At 44.5% G+C, this 20,242-nt stretch overlaps 1 protein-coding gene across 2 annotated transcripts in view; it reads right to left on the bottom strand.

The window, feature by feature from the left end:
* The window catches only part of IFT140 (intraflagellar transport 140), a 1,808,590-nt gene that overhangs the window by 1,178,277 nt on the left and 610,071 nt on the right, over nt 1–20,242 (bottom strand). For both annotated transcript variants that reach the window (XM_085628169.1, XM_085628168.1), the window contains exon 10: nt 9,204–9,407. In XM_085628169.1, coding sequence (XP_085484295.1) covers nt 9,204–9,407 — 204 coding nt within the window. The remainder of the gene's footprint in view (nt 1–9,203; nt 9,408–20,242) is intronic.

Below are 20,242 nucleotides of genomic sequence, written 5' to 3'. Positions count from 1 at the left end.
CGGGAGAGCTGGGGAGAGTGTGTCCCCCCCTGTTTTTGGATATAATACATTGCAGTCATGTTGTCTGTGCGAATGAGGACTGCTTTGCCCGAAATCTGTTTTTGGAAAGATTTTAGGGCTAGAAAGATCGCCAAGAGCTCCAGATGGTTGATGTGGAGCAATTTTTGCTGTGGCGTCCATAGACCTTGCATTGTGAGGTGTAGGAGGTGCGCTCCCCAGCCGGAGAGCGATGCGTCCGCTGTTAGAATCACCTGAGGAACCGGGTCCAGGAACGGCCGCCCTTTTGAAAGGTTTGTGGTGTTCCACCACTGCAGAGAGTGATGTGTGCGGCCGTCCACCAACACCAGATCCGTCAGCTGACCCTGGGCCTGGTTCCACTGTTGTGCTAGGCACTCTTGAAGTGGACGCATGTGTAGTCTTGCATGGGGCACTATAAAGATGCAAGACGCCATCATTCCTATGAGCTTCATGAACACTCTTGCTGGAAGAGAGTGTTGGGGAAGGAATGTTTTGCGTAAGGCTTGAATGCTTGTGATTCTGGCTGTGTTTGGATAGGCAATACCTTTGGAGGTGTCTATAGTGGCCCCGAGGTATTGCTTTGTGTGAGATGGTATGAGGTGGGACTTTTGGTAGTTCACCGTGAAGCCTAGCTGGTGGAGCAGTTGGATGGTGCTGTTTGTATGCTGCACGCATTGATGGTAAGACGCGGCTTTTATCAGCCAGTCGTCTAAGTAAGGGAAGACGTGAATGTGTTGACGTCTGAGGTGTGCTGCTACTACCGCTAGGCATTTGGTAAACACCCGTGGTGCGGTGGTGACCCCGAAGGGGAGAACCGTGAATTGGTAATGTTGCCCGTCCACCACGAACCTGAGGTATTTCCTGTGAGAGGGGTGTATTGGAATGTGAAAGTATGCGTCTTTCAGATCCAATGTTGTGAGAAAATCTCCCTGACAGAGGAGCGGGAGGACTTGTTGTAGGGTGACCATATGGAAATGGTCTGAATGTATGTAGGCATTTAGAGGCCGGAGGTCCAGAATGGGCCTGAGGGTCCCGTCTTTCTTTGGTATTAGGAAATATAGGGAGTAAACCCCTAGATTTTGCTGATTGATGGGGACCTGCTCTATAGCGTGTTTTTGGAGGAGGGAGAGTACCTCCTGTTTGAGCAGTGTGGAATGTTCTTGAGACATTGGGCGGTGCCTTGGTGGGATATTGGGTGGGGTAGATGTTAGCTCGAGACAGTACCCTGACCGAATGATTTGGGTCACCCATTTGTCCGATGTTATGGACTCCCATGCGTGGATAAAGTTTTGCAGTCTGCCCCCGACCGGAGTGGAATGGTCTGGGGGGAGCGGAGGGAAGTCATTGTGTGGGCGGGGTGGCAGAACGGGTGTTGTTAGTTTTGCCCCTGCCCTTATTGTTGTTGCCTCTGTAACCACCCCTTTGGTTGCCCTTTGAAAAGGTATTTTGAGGAGGGGATTTGTAGGAGGTAGAGGTGCTATCGGTGGAGAAGCCTCTGCCTGTGCCACGAAAGGAGGAGCGTCGAAAGGAACGTTTAGACGCTTGTGTTTGGAGTGCCCCCATAGACTTTGCTGTGTCTGTGTCCTTTTTCATCTTTTCCAACGCTTCGTCTACCTTGGGCCCAAAGAGCGTTTGTTGGTCAAAGAGGTGATTGAGTATGGACGCCTGGACTTCAGGCTTAAACCCTGAGATCCTGAGCCAGGCATGGCGACGAAGCAGGACACTGGTATTTATGGCTCTAGAAGCAGTGTCGGCTGCATCGAGGGCACACTTAATGGAGGTGTTTGTAATGAGTTTACCCTCCTGTATTAGCTCATGAGCCCTACGCTTGTGTTTCTCGGGGAGGTGCTGCATAAGAGCCTCAAGTTCATCGTAGTGTGCTCTGTCATAGCGCGCAAGTAGCGCTTGTGTGTTTGCAATGCGCCACATGTTTGCAGCTTGAGAGGCGGTGCGCTTGCCAGACGCGTCTAGGAGTTTGGATTCCTTGTCTGGCGGTGGGGCTTCTCCTGAGGACTGGGAGTTAGCCCGCTTTCTAGCTGTAGAGACAACTAGGGAATCTAAGGGAGCAGGGCCCTTAATGTATGCAGGGTCTGTGGGTGCCGCCTTATACTTTTTCTCTATTCTAGGGTTTAGTACCCTGGCCCTGACAGGGTCTTTGAACACCTCTGCGGCATGCTTGGTGACACCCTTAAGCATGGGTAAGATAGAGGTGGATTTGTCCTGTATGTCGAATGTATCCAGTAAGAAGTCGTCTTCCACTGGTTCAGTGTGCATGTCCACCCCATGGTAGTGTGCTGCTCTCTGCACTAAATGATGGAACCCTAAGGAGTCCTCTGGAGGAGACGGCCTGGATGGGTATAGGTCGTCCTGAGGAATATCGGGTACATCAGGGTTATTGTAATCCTCCCACGGGTCTGGGGTCCCTGGTGGAGTGGGATCCATTCGAGCGTCCGCCGGGTAATTGTCCGGGTCCCCGTCGTCCGGATCTGGGGACGGGGCCGGAGAGTAGTGAGGTAAAGGTGGCGGAGACCTGGGAGGGGGAGGGGGTGGAGGAGGTGGAGGAGGTAGGGGAGGTGGTAGTGGGGAGGGCACACTGAGGGGAGAAGTAGCAGAGTCCTTCCGTTTGGGTGGTGGAGGAGGAGCCGGAGTATCAAGGCGTCTTTTCTTGATAATTAAAGTCAATAGTCCAGTCTTTGGATCTTTGGACAGAGTCTTTTGTAGAGGGTCTGGTGTAAACAGAGCCAGTGGCGTCGAATCGTCCGTCGGCACCGGTGATTTCGGAACCGAGGACTTCGATGGTTTGTGTGCGCCATGCTTTTTTGGGGCCTCCGGTTTTTTCGGCGTCGAAGGAGTTTTCGGCGCCGGAGCGTCGGTGCCGACAGATTTATGTTTGTGTTTGGTCGGCACCGAGAGTCCAGGCTTCGGCACCGGTGGCTTCGGAGTCGAGCTGGATATTGCTTTCTTCGGTGCCGGATGCTGTTTTTCGGCACCGGGCATCGGCTGGCTCGATCCCGAGCTGCCGTGAGACTTTGGATGCTTCGATACCGAGCCCGAAGGTGGGGTGATCGAAGCTTTGGTCTTGGTTTTGCCCAGGCCGGCAGGCAAGGGAGTAACCTGAGTCTCTTTGGTTTTGGGCGCGGGGGTGGGAGGGGGCACAGTACTCACGGCCCGCTGCGCCGGTGTGATGTCCTCCACGTCGGAGTCGTCGGCCTCGGAAGCGCTGACGACGTCTTCTTCCTGCTCGGTGTGTGTTTGCCCCGAAGCTTCGGCGCCGTCTCCGAAGATGTCCGGAGGAGCTGCAGACGATGAGTGCGCCATGGTGCGTCGAGCTTTTCGATCCCGGATGGTTTTCTTCGATCGAAAAGACTTACAGGCGGGGCAGTCTCTGGCCTCGTGTTCTGGAGAGAGGCAAAGATTACACACCTGATGGAGGTCGGTGTGGGGAAATTTAGACCCACATTTTGGGCACTTTTTGAACGGAGTCCTTTCCATCGGCCGGGACCGGAGTCGAGGAGGGCCCGAAGGCCGGTGCCGATGTACGGGATGGAGAAAAGTGCCGCTTCGAGAGATGAAGATGATGAAGAAACTCGAAGAAACGAGGATTTTCCGTCGAGGCTGGAACCGTAGAAGTTCGAAGCCGGAGCACGAAGTATCACATCCGAGCCCGATGGCGGAAAAAAACAATCTGAGGATGGAGCCGAAGCCCATGCGCAGTACGGACCGAAGGAGGAGTCACCAAACTCGTGACTTCCAAAGACTGTCCAAGAAGAAAAACAAACTGCAAACATCCGGGCCCAACACCAGATGGCGATCTATGCTAAGTGTACAATCTGCAGCTCATATGCCTCGAACAGTAGTTATTTGTAACAACAACAGAACAAGTATATCTTTGTTGTCTTTTCCATAATCTTTATTTTGGATGTTGTCCAAATTATGATTGATTTGGAAAACACAAATCCCTAGAAAATATTTTGTTTATTTGGAAAGGTTGATTGTGGAACTGCTTTGGGCCTTGGGGAGAAAGAGAGTAGGCCTTGCTACACTCAAACATACCTGGAAGCAGCAAGGGCTGGAGTTACCTTGCTTGGAGCCATACTATCAAGCGCCTCAATTGCAGCATTCAGTACACTGTTTCGATGATGAGGACAACTGGGAAAAACGACTCTTGAAGAACACATGCATAGGGATTCCCCTGACAGACCTCCTGATGTTGGGTGCTGGAGTCCCGGACTCAGTCCCATACGTGGTCGGACAGGTGTATCGAACCTGGGCGAGGGTAGTCCGGTGGGTGCTGCGGCGCACTCGCTATGTGCTGAACGTATGCATCTGGACACTGTACCCATTCGGGCACATCTTACGGACAATGTCCATGAACTGGAGGTGTGCTGGGTGTTACAACACCCTGCAAAATCTCTATTCCAAAGATAAGTTTGTTACCCTGACCGATGCTGTGGCAGATTTTATCTTGAGACCGGGGCAATTTTTGCAATTTGCTAAAATGGCGGCTACATTGCAAGGAATGTGGCCAACTCTTTTGGACGCACCCCAGGAGTCATAGACTCGGGTGATGCTGTTCAACATGGCTGGTGGATGTAAGTTGATCTCCGGACCTCCCATGGCACACTTTACCGGTCCAGAATAGGTCGTATGAGATACTGGGAGAACCACTCACAGATAAGGAATGGGAGGGTGTACACGAGGGGGTGAAAAAGACCTCCACCAATGCAGGATTCAAATTAATTCAATACATAGTAGTACACCAGGTGTATCTTCCCCCAAACACGTTGCATGCCATTTACCCTGGGCCGGTGTCCTCCTGCCAATGCTGTTATGAGGCTGGGGCAGACTCTTTCGACATGCTGTGGGGGTGCCCCGATCTAGACGTGTACTGGCAGACACTGATTGCTAGGAATGATTCTGGTATAAAAGAAGAAAACCCTTAGTTGAAAATGTATTTTGTTGGGGCTGGTGCTTGCTAAGCACAGGGTGGCTATCCATTGGATTTCCCCTAGCCCTCTAATGGTGTGTGACTGGATGAGAGATATGGCAGAGTGGGCAGTGGAGAAAGAAAGCCCTATGCGGAAATCTCAGAGAGATAACAAGTTAGCGGATGATTTACAGGCTTGGGTAGCGATGCTCACTGTGTTACTCGAGTCGCCAGATGCTAGGCCACCGTGAAGAACACTTGGGATCATGAATAAATGGTGCAGCGATCGTACATGGAATGACTGCTAGGCGCGAATGTGTGGGGGGGATATACAGGCGGGAATGTATCTGGATCGCCCTGAGCCTGTGGGGTGTGTGTGTCCCGTGCCTGTTCTCTCGTTGGCTCCCCTTTGACAAATTCAGTGGATATCCTATATATTGTTCAATACCGTTCTGAAGGTAGAGCATAGTGGGTAGGGAGTGGGGGTATGTTAATGTGCCATGAATACTGTAGTAATTTTTTTGTGTTCTTGTTTAAACCATTTATACCCACAACAAACAAACTCGGGCAAGGGTGCCTTGCAATAAGACAATGTATCAATAGAACAGGAAACACTTAATCTGCTTTGGGTTATGACACATTATTGTTAGCGATATTGGAGTCTTGCTATTAACAGATGTTTCTCAACTTCAATATTTGATCAAATATTAATCCCTTTACTCCAAGAGTTCTCTTTCTTTGCTTGTTCAAACTTGGTCCACTAACATTTGGATAGGGGCAGTGCCCTTCTTGAGGGCCTGCTGAAAATTGTCTTGCTCTATGATATACCTAGCTGCATGCTGAAACCTAACAGGTTGCCCAGGAAACAGAAATGCGATACTATTAGACTTGGCATCCTTGGCATGGCTTACCTTGACTTTTTCCCTTCTGACCTCTTGTTTTTGACAATTTGTGGATGGCTTTGGAATCTGGGCACTTAACCACTTCTAACTGGTGCTAAAGTGCATGTGCTCTTTACTGAAGACATGATAACAGTGGTCTATCGACAATTGGCATGCTTGATTTACTTTGCAAGTCCCTAGTAAAGTGTACTACATGTGTCCAGGGCCTGTATATTGAAATGCTACCAGTGGGCCTGTAGCACTGATTGTACCACCTAATTAAGTAGCACTTTAAACATGTCCCAGGCCTACCACAGCAGAGCCAGTGTGAGAGGTTTTAAACTCCCATTTCGACCTGGCAAGTTGACCTATTTGCCAGGCCCAAACCTTCCTTTTTATGACATATAAGGCATCTCCAAGGTAGGCCCTGGACAGCCCATGGGCAAGGTGCTGGGTATTTCTAAAGCAGGACATGTACTTTTGGGTTTTACAGGTCTCGGTAGTGAAATACTCTCACATTCGTTTTTCACTACTGCAAGAGGATTACATTGGGATTGCCTTAATACATTTGTTAAGTGTAATTTCTTATTGGGAAGAGATGGGACCCCCAAAATTGGTGTCTCTGGACTCACTATTTAAAAACACAACTGATGGTGAAGTTGGTTTTTAAACTGCAGTTCTGAAAATGCCTCTTTTAGAAAGTTGGCATTTTCTTACTTAAATTTCTTACTTAAATTTGGTGCCTTCTGCCCGTCTCTGGAATAGACATGTGGAGTGGGTGACAGCTGGCTTCCTGCATTCCTTCTAGACAGCCACACACAAAGGAAGGGTAGGTGTGACTGAGTAGCCATTTGCATGCTGGTGGGTCATCCTGAGCAGGATGGGCGGGAGGAGCTGACACTTTACACTTGAAAGGGCTGTGTCCTGTCCACACACAAATGATTCCATACCCTCCTGAGTGAGTCTGAAGCCAGGGCAGGAAAGGTAGGGTAGTGTGCACTTCAAAAAATCTCTTTGAAGTCTACCTACTTCAAAGGTCCAACTGGGTATAAGTACTGGACCTGTGACACCACCAAATCAGAACACTTCTGGAACTGAGGACATTCTACTGGCGTATCGCCCTCGGAATCGGCACATCGCCTCCGGAACCACAGCTTCGGAAACAACGCATCAACGCATCCCCCCTGCAGCGTGGATTAACCCAGTGCATCGCCCACGGACTAAAGCACTGAGAATACTGAGGCGGGGTGACCTATGGTAGTCTGCGTGACACATGTGCTGGCCGCGCCACCTTCTTGCCTCTTCATCTCTCCCCCATACAGGCGATAAAGTATGGGATATATGGTTCCAACCACAGTAGGCGCGGGTTGGGCTCGCCCTACTCTGAAGCTAGCATATCAGCTTGATCCCCCTATTCCATCTACTGTCAGAGTGAAGTGTCCCCGCATGTGCTGTTTGAGGTAGTTCCATTTTCTTTAGTTTTTATTTAGTGGTATGTATGGCATGACTGATACCAGTGCTACTGGTGAATAATACAGCACTTCCTGCCAGACTGCAAGGCCCCAGGGGAAAAAGAAGGCATGTCACACATGACAAATCCAAAATACGAGGGATAGATAGGCTATAGATTAGAGTTACACTGAGATAGACTGGCGGGCATAGATGGTCAACATGTGGAACCCTCACATCCTCACACTGATTAACGCCTACAAAACTGACACATGTGATATAACACTGCCTATACTGTACTTTAAGTGTCCAAACAAAGAGTAACTGGAAATGTCATGTTATTTTTTTGCTGTTTTACTCAATACCCTACGTGCAATGTCATGTATGATAACAAAATGCCAATAAAGAAATAAAATGTTTTAAAAACAGCGCATCGCATCCAGAACTGCCACACTCAGAACCGGCGCTTCGCTTTGCGGAACCAATGCATTGCTGCAGTTGCGTGGAGAAATCCAGCTCAACACCCCAACTGCGAGGGGATCATCGAAGCATCTTGTGTTGCGACAAGGATTAGGGTACTTTTGCGCAGAGGGCCCTGCGTGGGTCCTGTAAGCGGCCTACGCTCCATCGTGGGCAGCCTGAACTCTTGACTTTGTCCCGGCTCAGCGCGACCAATCAACTCTATGAGAGCTATTTATTTCTAAGCGCTATTTTTTCATTTATTCTTTAAAAATTCATATCTCTACTTCTAGTGATTGGATGTTTGTTGTTTTGGTCTCGTTTATTTATAAAGTTATTCTCAATTTTTATAAACTAGAGTGGAGTCCTTTTGTGGTGTTTTCACTGTGTTACTATGTGTTGTGTGCACAAATACTTTACACATTTCCTCTTAGTTAAGCCAGACTTCTCTGTGCCAAGCTACCAAAGGGTGAGCACAGCTTAATTTAGAGTGTGTTACTGCCTTACCCTGACTAGGATTGTGGTTCCTGCTTGGAAAGGGTGCATACCTCTACCAACCATAAACACAGTTTCTAACAGATACCATCTCCCATTCTTAACTGCCGAAGTTAGTTGTCTTTAGAATATAGCATGAATCCAGTTTCCTGGCTAAAAACTTCAATTAGGAGGTGGTTCATAAACAACTAAGAGGAAATAGTTTTCTCATTTTTAATTTATGTTTAGAGATTGAAGATTATAATTAAAACCTTTTCCTTCACTTTCAATTATTTGCTTCTGTCTCTTTGTCTGACTCCTTCTCTAGCAACCTAAAAGAGTACCAACCTGTTTGAAACATTTCTGCAACCAATTTCACTTGTAGGGTTCTCTTTTATCCTGGGAACTTCTAAGTAAATTTCTAACCATATAAATGAGTCCAAAATAAAGCAAAATATGGGTGAGACAAATGTCTGACACCAAGAACAGTTAGCCCTGACTGACCATGGCATACTGTCTCATTGTGGGCACTTTTACATGTACATAGTGTTAGGAGCCTCAGAGTAAAGTCTATCATTACCTGAAAAATCTAAATCCTTCATTTGTGTTTGCTATAAGCAGATTTTAAGGCCTACTTTGTTCACATGGCAAGCAGGAACAGCCCCAGTGAAAGGAAATGAGATCGCAAAGAATGCGCTGGAATGAGAGGCATTTGCTATAAATCCCTATTCGTGGATAAATATGTAGTGGAAAACAAAATGTTCCCATGGAAAAAGAATCAAAGCAAAATGCTCTTGAAGAGTCAAATAAATCTGAGATAAAAAACAATAGAGCAGCACGTTTTGGAAAATGAACAGTATAAGGACTTATAAAACAGGCCGCATGTTTACCACTATTCAAAAGCTGTGGAATGAAAAGGAGCAGAATTAGTTAATGATTACAGAGTATAAGGGTGAAAATGAGGATAGATATATTAGGCTATTGGTAATACAAACCTTTGTTACAAAGACTCCTTTTACATAAATGTCAGTGCGCAGGCTGTGTTGGACCCCCGTGCTGAAGTAAGTGAGATGGAGCTGGGTCGGGGCCACTTGCGTAGCAGCAACCTGCTGATGAAAGTGAGAAGACATCACCTGTTCGCTTAGAATCATCACTGAAGTAGGGTTCTTCACAGCCAGCAGGTTGTCCCCAGAGCCCCACTGTATAAGAGAAAGAAAAAGACTAATTAAGTTTCATCCTGGGCAAATTAGAAGTCAGGCAATAAAAGAAAATCTTTTGGTCCTATTAAAAGTCTTAAAAATAATTATGGAATGATACATGTTTATAAGCTTCAAATATATATGTGGGATGATGACTTGGCTCTTAACACTATCTGAGTAACACCATACAATTTGTTAGCATTTCCATGCAATAGTCCCTCACATTTCTGTAATAAACTCTTCAGTATTTAAGAGAACAATACTCACATAATACAATGAGTTCAACTTTAAATGAGCTCATTGGAAGTACACAACCCAAAAAAACAAATCTTTTTGTGGATGATCCTATGAGTAGACACTCTCATATCATGGACTTGTATATGTTCAGATGCAATTGACCTGAATGAGCCTTGTTCGCTTCCAAAGCGGACAAAAAACGTCAAGCACACATTTTCAATTTAATTAGAAGGATACTAAAAGCCCTAGGCCACTGGAAAGAAATCTTAGAGCACAGGTCCTTGTATCAGAATTATGAACAACATTTTAGTTCAAGAAAATGTTTATTGACAAAAAGTCAAACATCAATACTTCATACACTTAAATATTTGGAAAACTCAACAATTATAAGGAACTGGTTCATATAAACTATAAGAGAAAGAAATAAATAAAAAGAAGAAAGTAAAAAGACAAAATACTTTGAATATGCAATTGTATAAATTGTCAAGAAAACTATAGTAAAAATGTGTTCTCAATAATAAGGAAGTCGAGGAGGTTGAGCAACTTCTTGCATCAGAGGGGTAGGATCAAACGATCTTTTTGCATTTCTGTCAAGAAACTGTGTAACAGGAGACCATAGTTGTAATCTTTTTCCAGCAAGAGATATAGGATATACAAATGTTGTGTCCAGTCTATAATTATAACAGACAGCGTACCACCATGCCAAGTTAGATAATTTAAACATGACTTTCCGGTTTTCTTTATTCTGCTGAAAAGCAACTGCTAGTAACAAGTCTATAATCTGCACTTTCAATTGACTTCTAGACCATACGACAGATAGGCTGCCTAAGAAGATATTGCATATGAAAAAGGAACTGCGCATCAAAAAATAGTGTTAATCTGAGACCATACTTGTTTCCAAAATTTAAGTACAAATGGACATGTAAAGAATAAATGTTTTAGATCAGCGTGTTCTAGGGAACATGACCAACAAGTGTCAGGAGTTTTAGTGTGCATTTTGTGTAATGTCATAGGTGTCAATAAAAGTCTATTGTAAACAAAGAAAAGAGTTTGTGTGGTGTTTGGTGCCCGAGAGAATTTCAATGAACTACATTTTAGATACTATTTTCTATCAATGGTATACTTTATTTTACAGGTTGAGAATAATTTCTAACACAGCCGGTAAGTAACTACATGAATCTCAGAAATCTTCTTTATTTGGCTTGATAAGACAGTGAAATAATCCTCATTTCAAGTCTAGACCAACAATTGCTGTTGCTTAGAAAACAAAAAAAAGGAACACATTTTGTACATTACCGATTCTGTATCTTATCAATTCCCTATGCACGTAAGTAAATTTCTGTACTTTGAGGCGGTGTCTCAAAAAAGATCTTGAGTATCACAGACGAAGAATCCAGGAATGCAAAATTCTGATTTGTTAGAGAGGAATATAGAACTCGCTGAATGGAAACCTTTATTTAAGAACTATCCATCGCAATATCAAACAGCTGCCCAACAAGCTAGTGAAGTCAGGCCAAGGCATATTTGTGGGACAGGAGTGTCCCCTGTATGGTGTGCAGTTGTGTTCCTGTGCCCAGTGGTGAGCATCTGTTATCCTGAGCTTTGATTTCTTTGCCCTACACCAGTAACATAAGTAAGGTCCTGAGCCTGTTACCTGGAGGGGTTCATCGAGTGCTCTTTCTCTTACTGGAAGTCTACTACTAGCCCGGTCATAGGATTAGCATGGAGAGCGATGGAGGCAGCATATTGTGTTTTGTGAATTCATAGTTTTTACCAGACCTTTTTACCTTGGTCACTGGAGTGGAAATCAATAGGCGCACTTGCGTAAAGTTATGCTACTGTGCACTAGCAACGATCCTAGCACTAACAATTCAAGTTATGTGCTTTGTATATGGCCTGTGTAGTACATGCATTGTGTGTATGGGTGCACCAGAGTAATGAAGGCACATGGGTTCCATTTTGGAAGCCCTTGGCCAGTTCCTGTGCACACAATGTGTACTGGTGGCATTCTTAATACTGGAGGGAAGAAACCTAGGGGCATATGCATCAACATTGGCATTTGCGATTCCTTATTAGCGAAAAATAAGGATTCGCTAATAAGGAATAGCAAAAGGCTATGCATGTAGGAATCGCTATTCAAATAGCGATTCCTTAACTTTCCTTAATTGCTACTAGCAAATTGCGAGTAGCAATTAAGGAATGCCATCCCAATCATTCCTATGGGCCTCCAGGCCCATAGGAATGAATCGGAGATTGCATGAGCAAATAGCGAGTACCAGTAGGTTCTCGCAAATTGCTCATGCAATTTCAAGGGTGCAAGGGTGTCAAAATGACATCCTATTGCACCCCTGAAATTGATATGTGCACATATGTTGCACACACACATGCTCTAAGGGCATGTGTGTGCGCAACATGAAACTTTGAAAAATGCACAAAAGTGCATTTTTCAAAGTTTTAGCAAATTACCATGCAGTTCATCTTCATGGTAATTTGCTCCCCCTATTAGCGAAATCGCTAATTTTTTAACTTTGATGCATTGCATTTAAGGAATCTCACTTTGGGATTCCTTAAATGCAATCGCTATTTAAGGAATCGCTATTTAAGGAATCGCTATTTAAGGAATCCCTATTTAAGGAATCGCTATTTAAGGAATCCCTATTTAAGGAATCGCTATTTAAGGAATCCCTATTTAAGGAATCGCTATTTAAGGATTCCTTAAATAGCGATTTTTGCTTTTGGGTTGATGCATTGGGATTGGGTTTTTTTAACTCAATACCGGGAGCTATTAGCGATTCGGTATTTTACCGACTGGATTTTGGCTTGATGCATGAGGCTGCTAGACAGTAAAGTGGGGGCAAAGGCGAAAAATAAAATTAGGTGTTTGGCCTACCTAGTGAAAAAGGGCAGCAGAAGCAGACTCAAAATTCATGCTACGTTGATTAAATGCTGACCAAGCAATTCATCGTGGGATTTTCATTGAAGCTGTCCTTAACAAGATAAGGAGGCAAATGAAGGACTGAATCGTAATATAAGGTCACTGAAGCAGCCTTCAAGATAAACAGCCAGATGTCGAGCACTTTCATACTTTGGGGGATACCAGGCAGGCCTTCTCGCCCCTCTGATTGCACTGGCTGTGGAACCATTGGCCATTAGGATTAGAACTAACACAGACATTAAGGGTATCCCTTATGGGGGAGAGACCAAAAGCTGTGCCTCATTGCTGATGACATTTTACTGTCACTTTCTTATCCAGAGGACTCCCTAGCAAAGGTTATGGAGGAGCTATAACCCTTTGAGAAAGTTCCTGCCTTCAAGGCCAAAGGACAAAAACTGAAAATTCGGAATTGGTCAAACCCCCCCACCACCACCACCACCCCTTCAAACATCAGCCAGTCTGAAATGTATTTTCTTGTTCAGATGGGAAAACCATTACCTCCAATTCATGGGCTTCGATCCAAGTGAAAGGCTTGTCAGCTGAAGGTGGCTAACTGCCCAGCTGTTTAAAGTCAATTCTATAAGTATTTGAAGGTCACTATCCTTATATTATAGATGGGGGTTTGTAAACGTGCTCAAAATGAACATTCTGCACAGGGTCTTTTATATCTCCCACTCACTCCTGGTCTACCCCTGGATTACACTGAATATGTAGAAAAGAATTATGAGATTTGTCTGGAGGGGTTGTTTGTAGGCATTGTAGGCATTGCTGTAGATTCTGCGTCTCAAAAAAATATCATGATGGCCCCTATGGGCAGGAGGGAGAGGGTTGCTTTGTGTGGACTTTCACAAAATTACAGGGCAGTGCACCTTCTCTCCACTGGATAGAAGAATCAGTTTATATGTCAAACTGAGAATGATTGCGAGAAATGTTCTCAGTTGGAGTCTCTTGTGAGAGCTGCCTAAAGGACTAACAATCCTAGGAGTAAGAGGCCAGCCCAGACATGGTAACCTCCAGTCTCAGTGCATGTGAAGACAGAGAAAGTTGTAAAAGAAGTTGGATGACTAGAATCTCAAATAAACTTGAGGAGGATAGATACTCAGAGACAAAACTAGAACAGGAAGGTGCTCCTGAACTATAGAGGAATAAATATGTAAAACAGTTCCTCTCTATGGGCCTAAGTAGAGAGTTCCAATGACTAACTACGCTATTCGGGATGGTATCTGGGGGGGATCTGCAATTCCAGATCGTAATGCCCTCACACACCTGTTAGGGTGTCATGCTTCATCATTGGGCGCTCCTCGTCGGACCGGCGCTGCAATGTCCGACGGGCCTGGTGGCATCTTTATCGGAGATCTTTTGATCTGGGAACGCCGTTTGGTGAATGAGGTGTGTGGGGCTATAAGAGAAACATTGTTTGCTAGAGGTGTAGATTGTGATTGTTAAATGAATGTGCCACCATCGCCATGTGCGAGAACTACTTCCTATTCAAAGACCAATACTTCCACCAGACCCAAGGAACTTCTATGGGCAGCACATTTGCGCCGAGCCTGGCTTGCCTCTACGTCGCAGAATTTGAACGCCTCTATATCGAAAAGACCAACACCTACTCCAACAACATCATCCTATGGAGGCGCTACATTGACGACATCCTGATCATGTGGAAAGGGGATCTAGAAACTTGCGACAATTTCTTCACCTGGGTAAATTCTCTGGACCCCTACTTAAAATTCACCAGATCCGTCTCCCCCACTGAAATCCATTTCCTGGACTTGACAATCACATTACATAATGGTACCCTGTCAACCCACACTTACAAAAAACCAACAGACCGGAACAGTCTGTTACAGTACGAAAGTCACCACCCCAAGTCTCTAAGGGACAACCTCCCCTTCGGCCAGTTCCTACGCCTCCCCAGGAACTGTGACAAGACCAGTGACTATAAAAAGGAGGCCTCCACCCTAAGCAACCATCTGAAAGCACGTAACTACCCCACCGTCATCATCAACAAATCTAACAAAAGAGCTCTCAACAACAACCGAGAGGCATTGTTAGAACCTAAAATAAAAAAGACGGATGACATCATGACCTGCGTCACCACTTACACACCAGAATCCAACAAAATAAAAAGAATCATCACAAAAAATTGGAAGATTCTGACCACAGGTACGTTATCTCTACCGAAACCAAGGTTTGCCAATAAACGCACAAGTAACCTCAGTAACATCCTGGTACACACGCGCCCTAAAATCATAAAAACAGCTGTCCAAGGTACCCTTTGGAGTTCCACACCAGTCAGGGGCCACTACCCCTGTGGAGACTGTGGAGTATGTAACCTGACAAAGGCAACTAAAGAACTCACCCTAGAAGTGGGAAAAGTTTGGACCCAAAAAAACTACACAAATTGCAACTCCAGAAACTGTGTTTACATGATCACGTGCCCGTGCAACCTCCGTTACATAGGCATGACCACACGTCAAGTAAAAACAAGGATCATGGAACATCGAAGCAATATACGATGCGGGAGAACCACCACAAAAATGAGTACTCACTTCATTGCCAACCAACATGGAACGAACGAACTACACTGGACAGTACTTGAAAGTAACCCCGCTTGGTCAAGTCACAAACTATTCGAAACTGAACAAAGGTGGATTTTCCGCCTTTCTACACATAAACAAGGTCTAAACGATGATATTCCATGGACAGAAGTTAATACCATAGCAAAACGATGAATTCATACTCTACTACGATGTACATTTGAACATCTGCCCTAAGTATAATACTTAATTGATACCATCGCAGGGAAGAGATACTTTGTGTCTTTAAAACTATCTGTCATAGTTATAAGAGGACCCTCGGGACCCCTGTACAGCAAAATATATCTTGCCGCTACTACCGGTTCTCTAGAACTACAGCTTGTCATCAAACACTGTGACAATCACCTCACAATCACTCAAGGTCAGGCATCTCGTTCCTGGGACAAGATGGCGGCTTAATCTCACGAGACCTAAATCGCCGAGCGATACGCTATAATCTGGATCCTATCGCCCTCGGTAACATCCAGGTGAGATGACGACGAGTAGGTTCTAAGACGAGCCCACGTCTGTTTCAGGGTAAGTCTGCCACCCCTTTCCCCGGGACACCAGGTACGCATAGCCTTATCCGCAGCATGTCGGCCCGCCACCTCTACTTTACTTCTTTCTAAACCTCACGGCCTCTCAGTCTGAGACCTCACACCCGCCGCTTCACTCCGTTTGTCAGTATCGTGTTAACCCGCAAATACTCACTGTCTCAACACTAGTTTGCGGGCAACGGTTAGATTATTGTACCTTCACTCTGCTTTTTAAACTCACGATCTCTCAGTTCGAGACCTCACCTTCGCCGCCGCACGTGTATATATGCACTGCTGATACGTTAACCCGCTACTACGGGTTTGCGAGGATGGTCTAGTATTTACGTTCCCGCCACGGGACATTAGTGCTTTTATTGTTAGCCCGTCCCTGGCAATTCCATCGGAACTCCCCCCCCCCCCCCCCGGGAATACAATCCTACCACCTCACACCAAACACAACCCCACGCCCCTTGAGTACGCGGTCCATTTACATCACGAGGACGGGTAGTTTGCACACCCCGCCGTTAAGCACAGGCGATCCTCAGTGGTGTTAACGCTTCACTCACGGCACCTTGCCCACCTTCCACTGGCCTTCGCGACACCCTAGCCATAGTTCGCCCCCACTAGCATGAACGTGGCACTAGGGCTGGCTGGGACAACTATCACAATCGCGAATGTTATCGTCTAAGTAAACTGTCCAAAACCGACATATCAACATGTCATGTCGCGCACAATTGTTGTTAATGCTGTCTGTTCATTAATTTCTTTGGTCCATGTAATATGCTGATACTTACCAGAATTGTACCACTGAACAGTATTTCCCTCCTATGTATCAGTATATATGCATATGTGTAATTCGTCTATGTTTCAACTGTTAGCAGCATGTTGTAGGCTTCATGTCTCTTTTAATCCCTGTCATATAGTACACCCGCACAAGTGGTCGGGTCGTCTTCCCTCATCTCTGAGGCTCTTCATTCTACCCCAAGGAGGTAAGATTAATTCCTCTCCCTGAAAACGTTACCTTCCCCCTTTGTGTGTGGCCATCTCAGCAGTCTTATCATACTATGATTCCTCTCATGCCATGTGTTTTTAATGTTCACTTAGCGTTAGTTCCTTTTAATCTTAACCCCTTGTTATTAAAAGACATTAGCCACATTTGGCCCAGTCTGGGTGATACACTGTCTTTATCATAGTTGACTAATCCATACCCATAAGTTTCTGATGGTATCCGTATCCCTTTCTTGTCTCCTTTGGTCTTATCCATACAGGAAGAATACCATAACAAGAACCTTAAATAAAGGACCCTAGCACTCAGAAAGGGTTTTCTCCTTCCGTGACTGCTCACAAGCGGTCATATCATTCCGGTCCTGAAGAAGTGTCGCTTTACCTTTGAGCACTTGACACGAAACATGTTGACCTGACTTAATTCACAAATGGCTATCTGAATACCTTTAATTATCACACGTAGCCTCACAGTTTTTAATTAAGTCCCTTCCTTGAGCATTTAATAAAGTGAACCAACAAGGATAGGGGCCTTTTTAACAATCACAATCTACACCTCTAGCAAACAATGTTTCTCTTATAGCCCCACACATCTCATTCACCAAACGGCGTTCCCAGATCAAAAGATCTCCGATAAAGACGCCACCAGGCCCGTCGGACATTGCAGCGCCGGTCCGACGAGGAGCGCCCAATGATGAAGCATGACACCCTAACAGGTGTGTGAGGGCATTACGATCTGGAATTGCAGATCCCCCCCAGATACCATCCCTAATAGCGTAGTTAGTCATTGGAACTCTCTACTTAGGCCCATAGAGAGGAACTGTTTTCCCCTTTTGATATTTATAGACTTGCCTTGGAGCACGGAAACTGGACCTCGATAAATAACAAGCTCTAACGTCCCCCTTTTGATTATGCGCGAATAAATATGTAAGACACAGCAGAGAACTACTCTTTGCAAATGTGGACTCAAAAGTCCACCAATGAAGAGATAAATATAAGGCTGTGCATTACAATGTTCTTTGATTGAGGTTCCAGGGACTAATTCCATTTAGAAAAAGATGATGGTAAGCAATCCTCATCTGTAACTGACCCAAAGGTACAAAATCAAACAAGAGGCTACAAGACCTACATGACTTTGGAACTATCTTTCTGAACTTAAATCTGCACTCAATCCAGTTTAGGCCCATTGACTCCATTCTCCTTTTTTTTATCCACAACATTTTTTATTTAACCTGGAAAAGGCATCAAATGTGAACCAATAAGATACATATTATTAAAGTATAAACAAACAACCATCTGATATAATCACTAAAAAAGAAAAAAAAATGAATGGAGGGGAAGGTTTAACAATTTGCAATTTCGTTCAAAAAATACGTCCCCATATTGCAGTGCATTTAATCATAGGACGAGCCCCTCTCAGCCCAGCCAATGCCAATTCCATTACATATATCTATCTTACTAACAGCCACCAGTCCATCACAGTTGGAGGTTTCGGTGATGTCCACACCCTAGCTATAGCTAATCTTGCTGCAACTAATAAGATAGAAAACAAGCTATTACAATTTAAATTTGCATATCCCATCATAACTTCAGAAGTCGACAAGGGTATTTCTATCCCTAGTTTTTGGTGTAGAACATCCCCGACCTTCTGCCAAATTATTGTTAATTCTGGGCACGTTAAAAAACATTTGCTTAATATCTGCCGCATATAGATCACATTTTGGGCATTTTGTCCGCTCGCTATTGGTATTGTTACCCGATGACCATTTTACAATTCTATCCGGGGTATATTATTAAAGACATATCATACGATATTGTTGCAGTCTTAAATTAGTCGCATGTACGACCTTGTCTATAATACTAAGAGCCTGTGATATAGTATCAACAGCTACCGGAATTCCCAGTACTCCACTCCAACGTTCCGCCAATCTCCCGCAATCGTCGGGTCTCCCACTGCTGAACCATTTATACACTCTGCTTATCAGAGATTTCGATTCAGCTGTATTGAGAAACCCCATATCTCCGAATCATTTGTATTTTCCAGTTTTAAATTTTTCAAAAAGAAATCTCGAATCTGATAGTACTTAAGGAGCATAGACCCCGGTAGCTTATATTTTTTCTGTAAACTCTCAAATGAGACAAAGCCATTGTAATCATATACATCTCCCATACAATTAACTCCACTTCTAACCCAATTCCTACCTACCGGATCGTGGAATATCTTCAGCAATCCTGGATTCTGCCAGAGAGGTAATTCCCTGTGGTAGCAGGAGATATTCTTACTTAGCAGAATTGAGCGCCAAATATATACATAATCTCGTATAGTCTTGAATTTTACCCTTTTAAACTAGTTAGGGTCATTGTGTCTGTATAGAAACATATGGCTCTCAACCCCCAAAATAAACTTGTGGCTAAGGATAGTGTTGGCTGAGTTAATAAGACTATGTAAACGAATAAAACAAGCTGACCAAAAATATGTTTTGAAGTCTGGGAACTCTAGACCACCTTGACTAAAGGAAAGTTTTAACCGATCAATTGCTCGTCTTGCCTTCCTATATCCCCATATAAAACTACCTAATAATCCATCCAATTTTTTAAAGAATGTGTTTTGGACGCGTAATGGAACGGAACGGAAAAGATAAAGAAATTTAGGCAAAATTTTTATTTGGATAATATTAACTCTGCAGATAATCCCAATCGGTAACTTGTGCCATTTCTTTAAAGACCTGTTCGTCTCTTTTAACAGTGCATCGTAATTTAGTGACAATATACAGTCAATCCGCGCTGTTATCCTGACCCTTAAGTAAATAACAGTTGGGCAAGCTCCAGGTACTGGCATCAAAGGTTTATGATTGAGGAGAACTTGCGTCTTATTAACATTTAATTTATAGCCCGAAATTAAACCAAACTGTCCCGCTGCTTCCGTTATCGTTTTCAGCGCTTCTCCCGGTTCGGTTGAAAAAAACGCTATATCGTCTGCATAGGCGACAACCTTCAGAGAGCTTGCCCCAGATTTAAAATCACTTATTCGCACATCATTTTGCAAAACAGAAATAAATGGCTCTATATAAAGAGCAAATATTAAAGGTGAAAGAAGGCATCCCTGGCGGGTACCACACAATACCGGAAAAGTAGATGACTACAGGCCCAAGTAGGCCAATTTAGCACATGGTTTGTCATATAGTGCTTGTATCTGCTTCAGAAATTGATCCTTTATTCCGAAGGCTGCTATCGTAGCCCATAAGAATTCCCACCCCACTCGGTCAAACGCCTTTTCCGCGTCAAATAAAATCATACCAAGTGAGGTGGGTCGGATATTTGCAAGGTCAAATGCACTTACTGCCGTGTTTACATGAGCAGTAGTGTCCCTCCCTTGAATAAACCCATGTTGATGGGGGGAAACCAAATTGGGCATTATTGGGGCCAAGCAATTAGCTAGAATTTTAGCGTATATTTTCGCGTCTGCGTTTATCAGTGAGATTGGTCTGTATGACCCACATTCCTCCGCTGGTTTATATTTCTTCAGAAAAAAAATTCTCTTTGTAA

This window comes from Triturus cristatus, chromosome 10, assembly GCF_964204655.1.
Source record: "Triturus cristatus chromosome 10, aTriCri1.1, whole genome shotgun sequence".
NCBI lineage: Eukaryota > Metazoa > Chordata > Amphibia > Caudata > Salamandridae > Triturus > Triturus cristatus.
The sequence above is the reverse complement of the archived record's forward strand: the minus strand, read 5'-3'. Positions and strand labels throughout refer to the sequence as shown.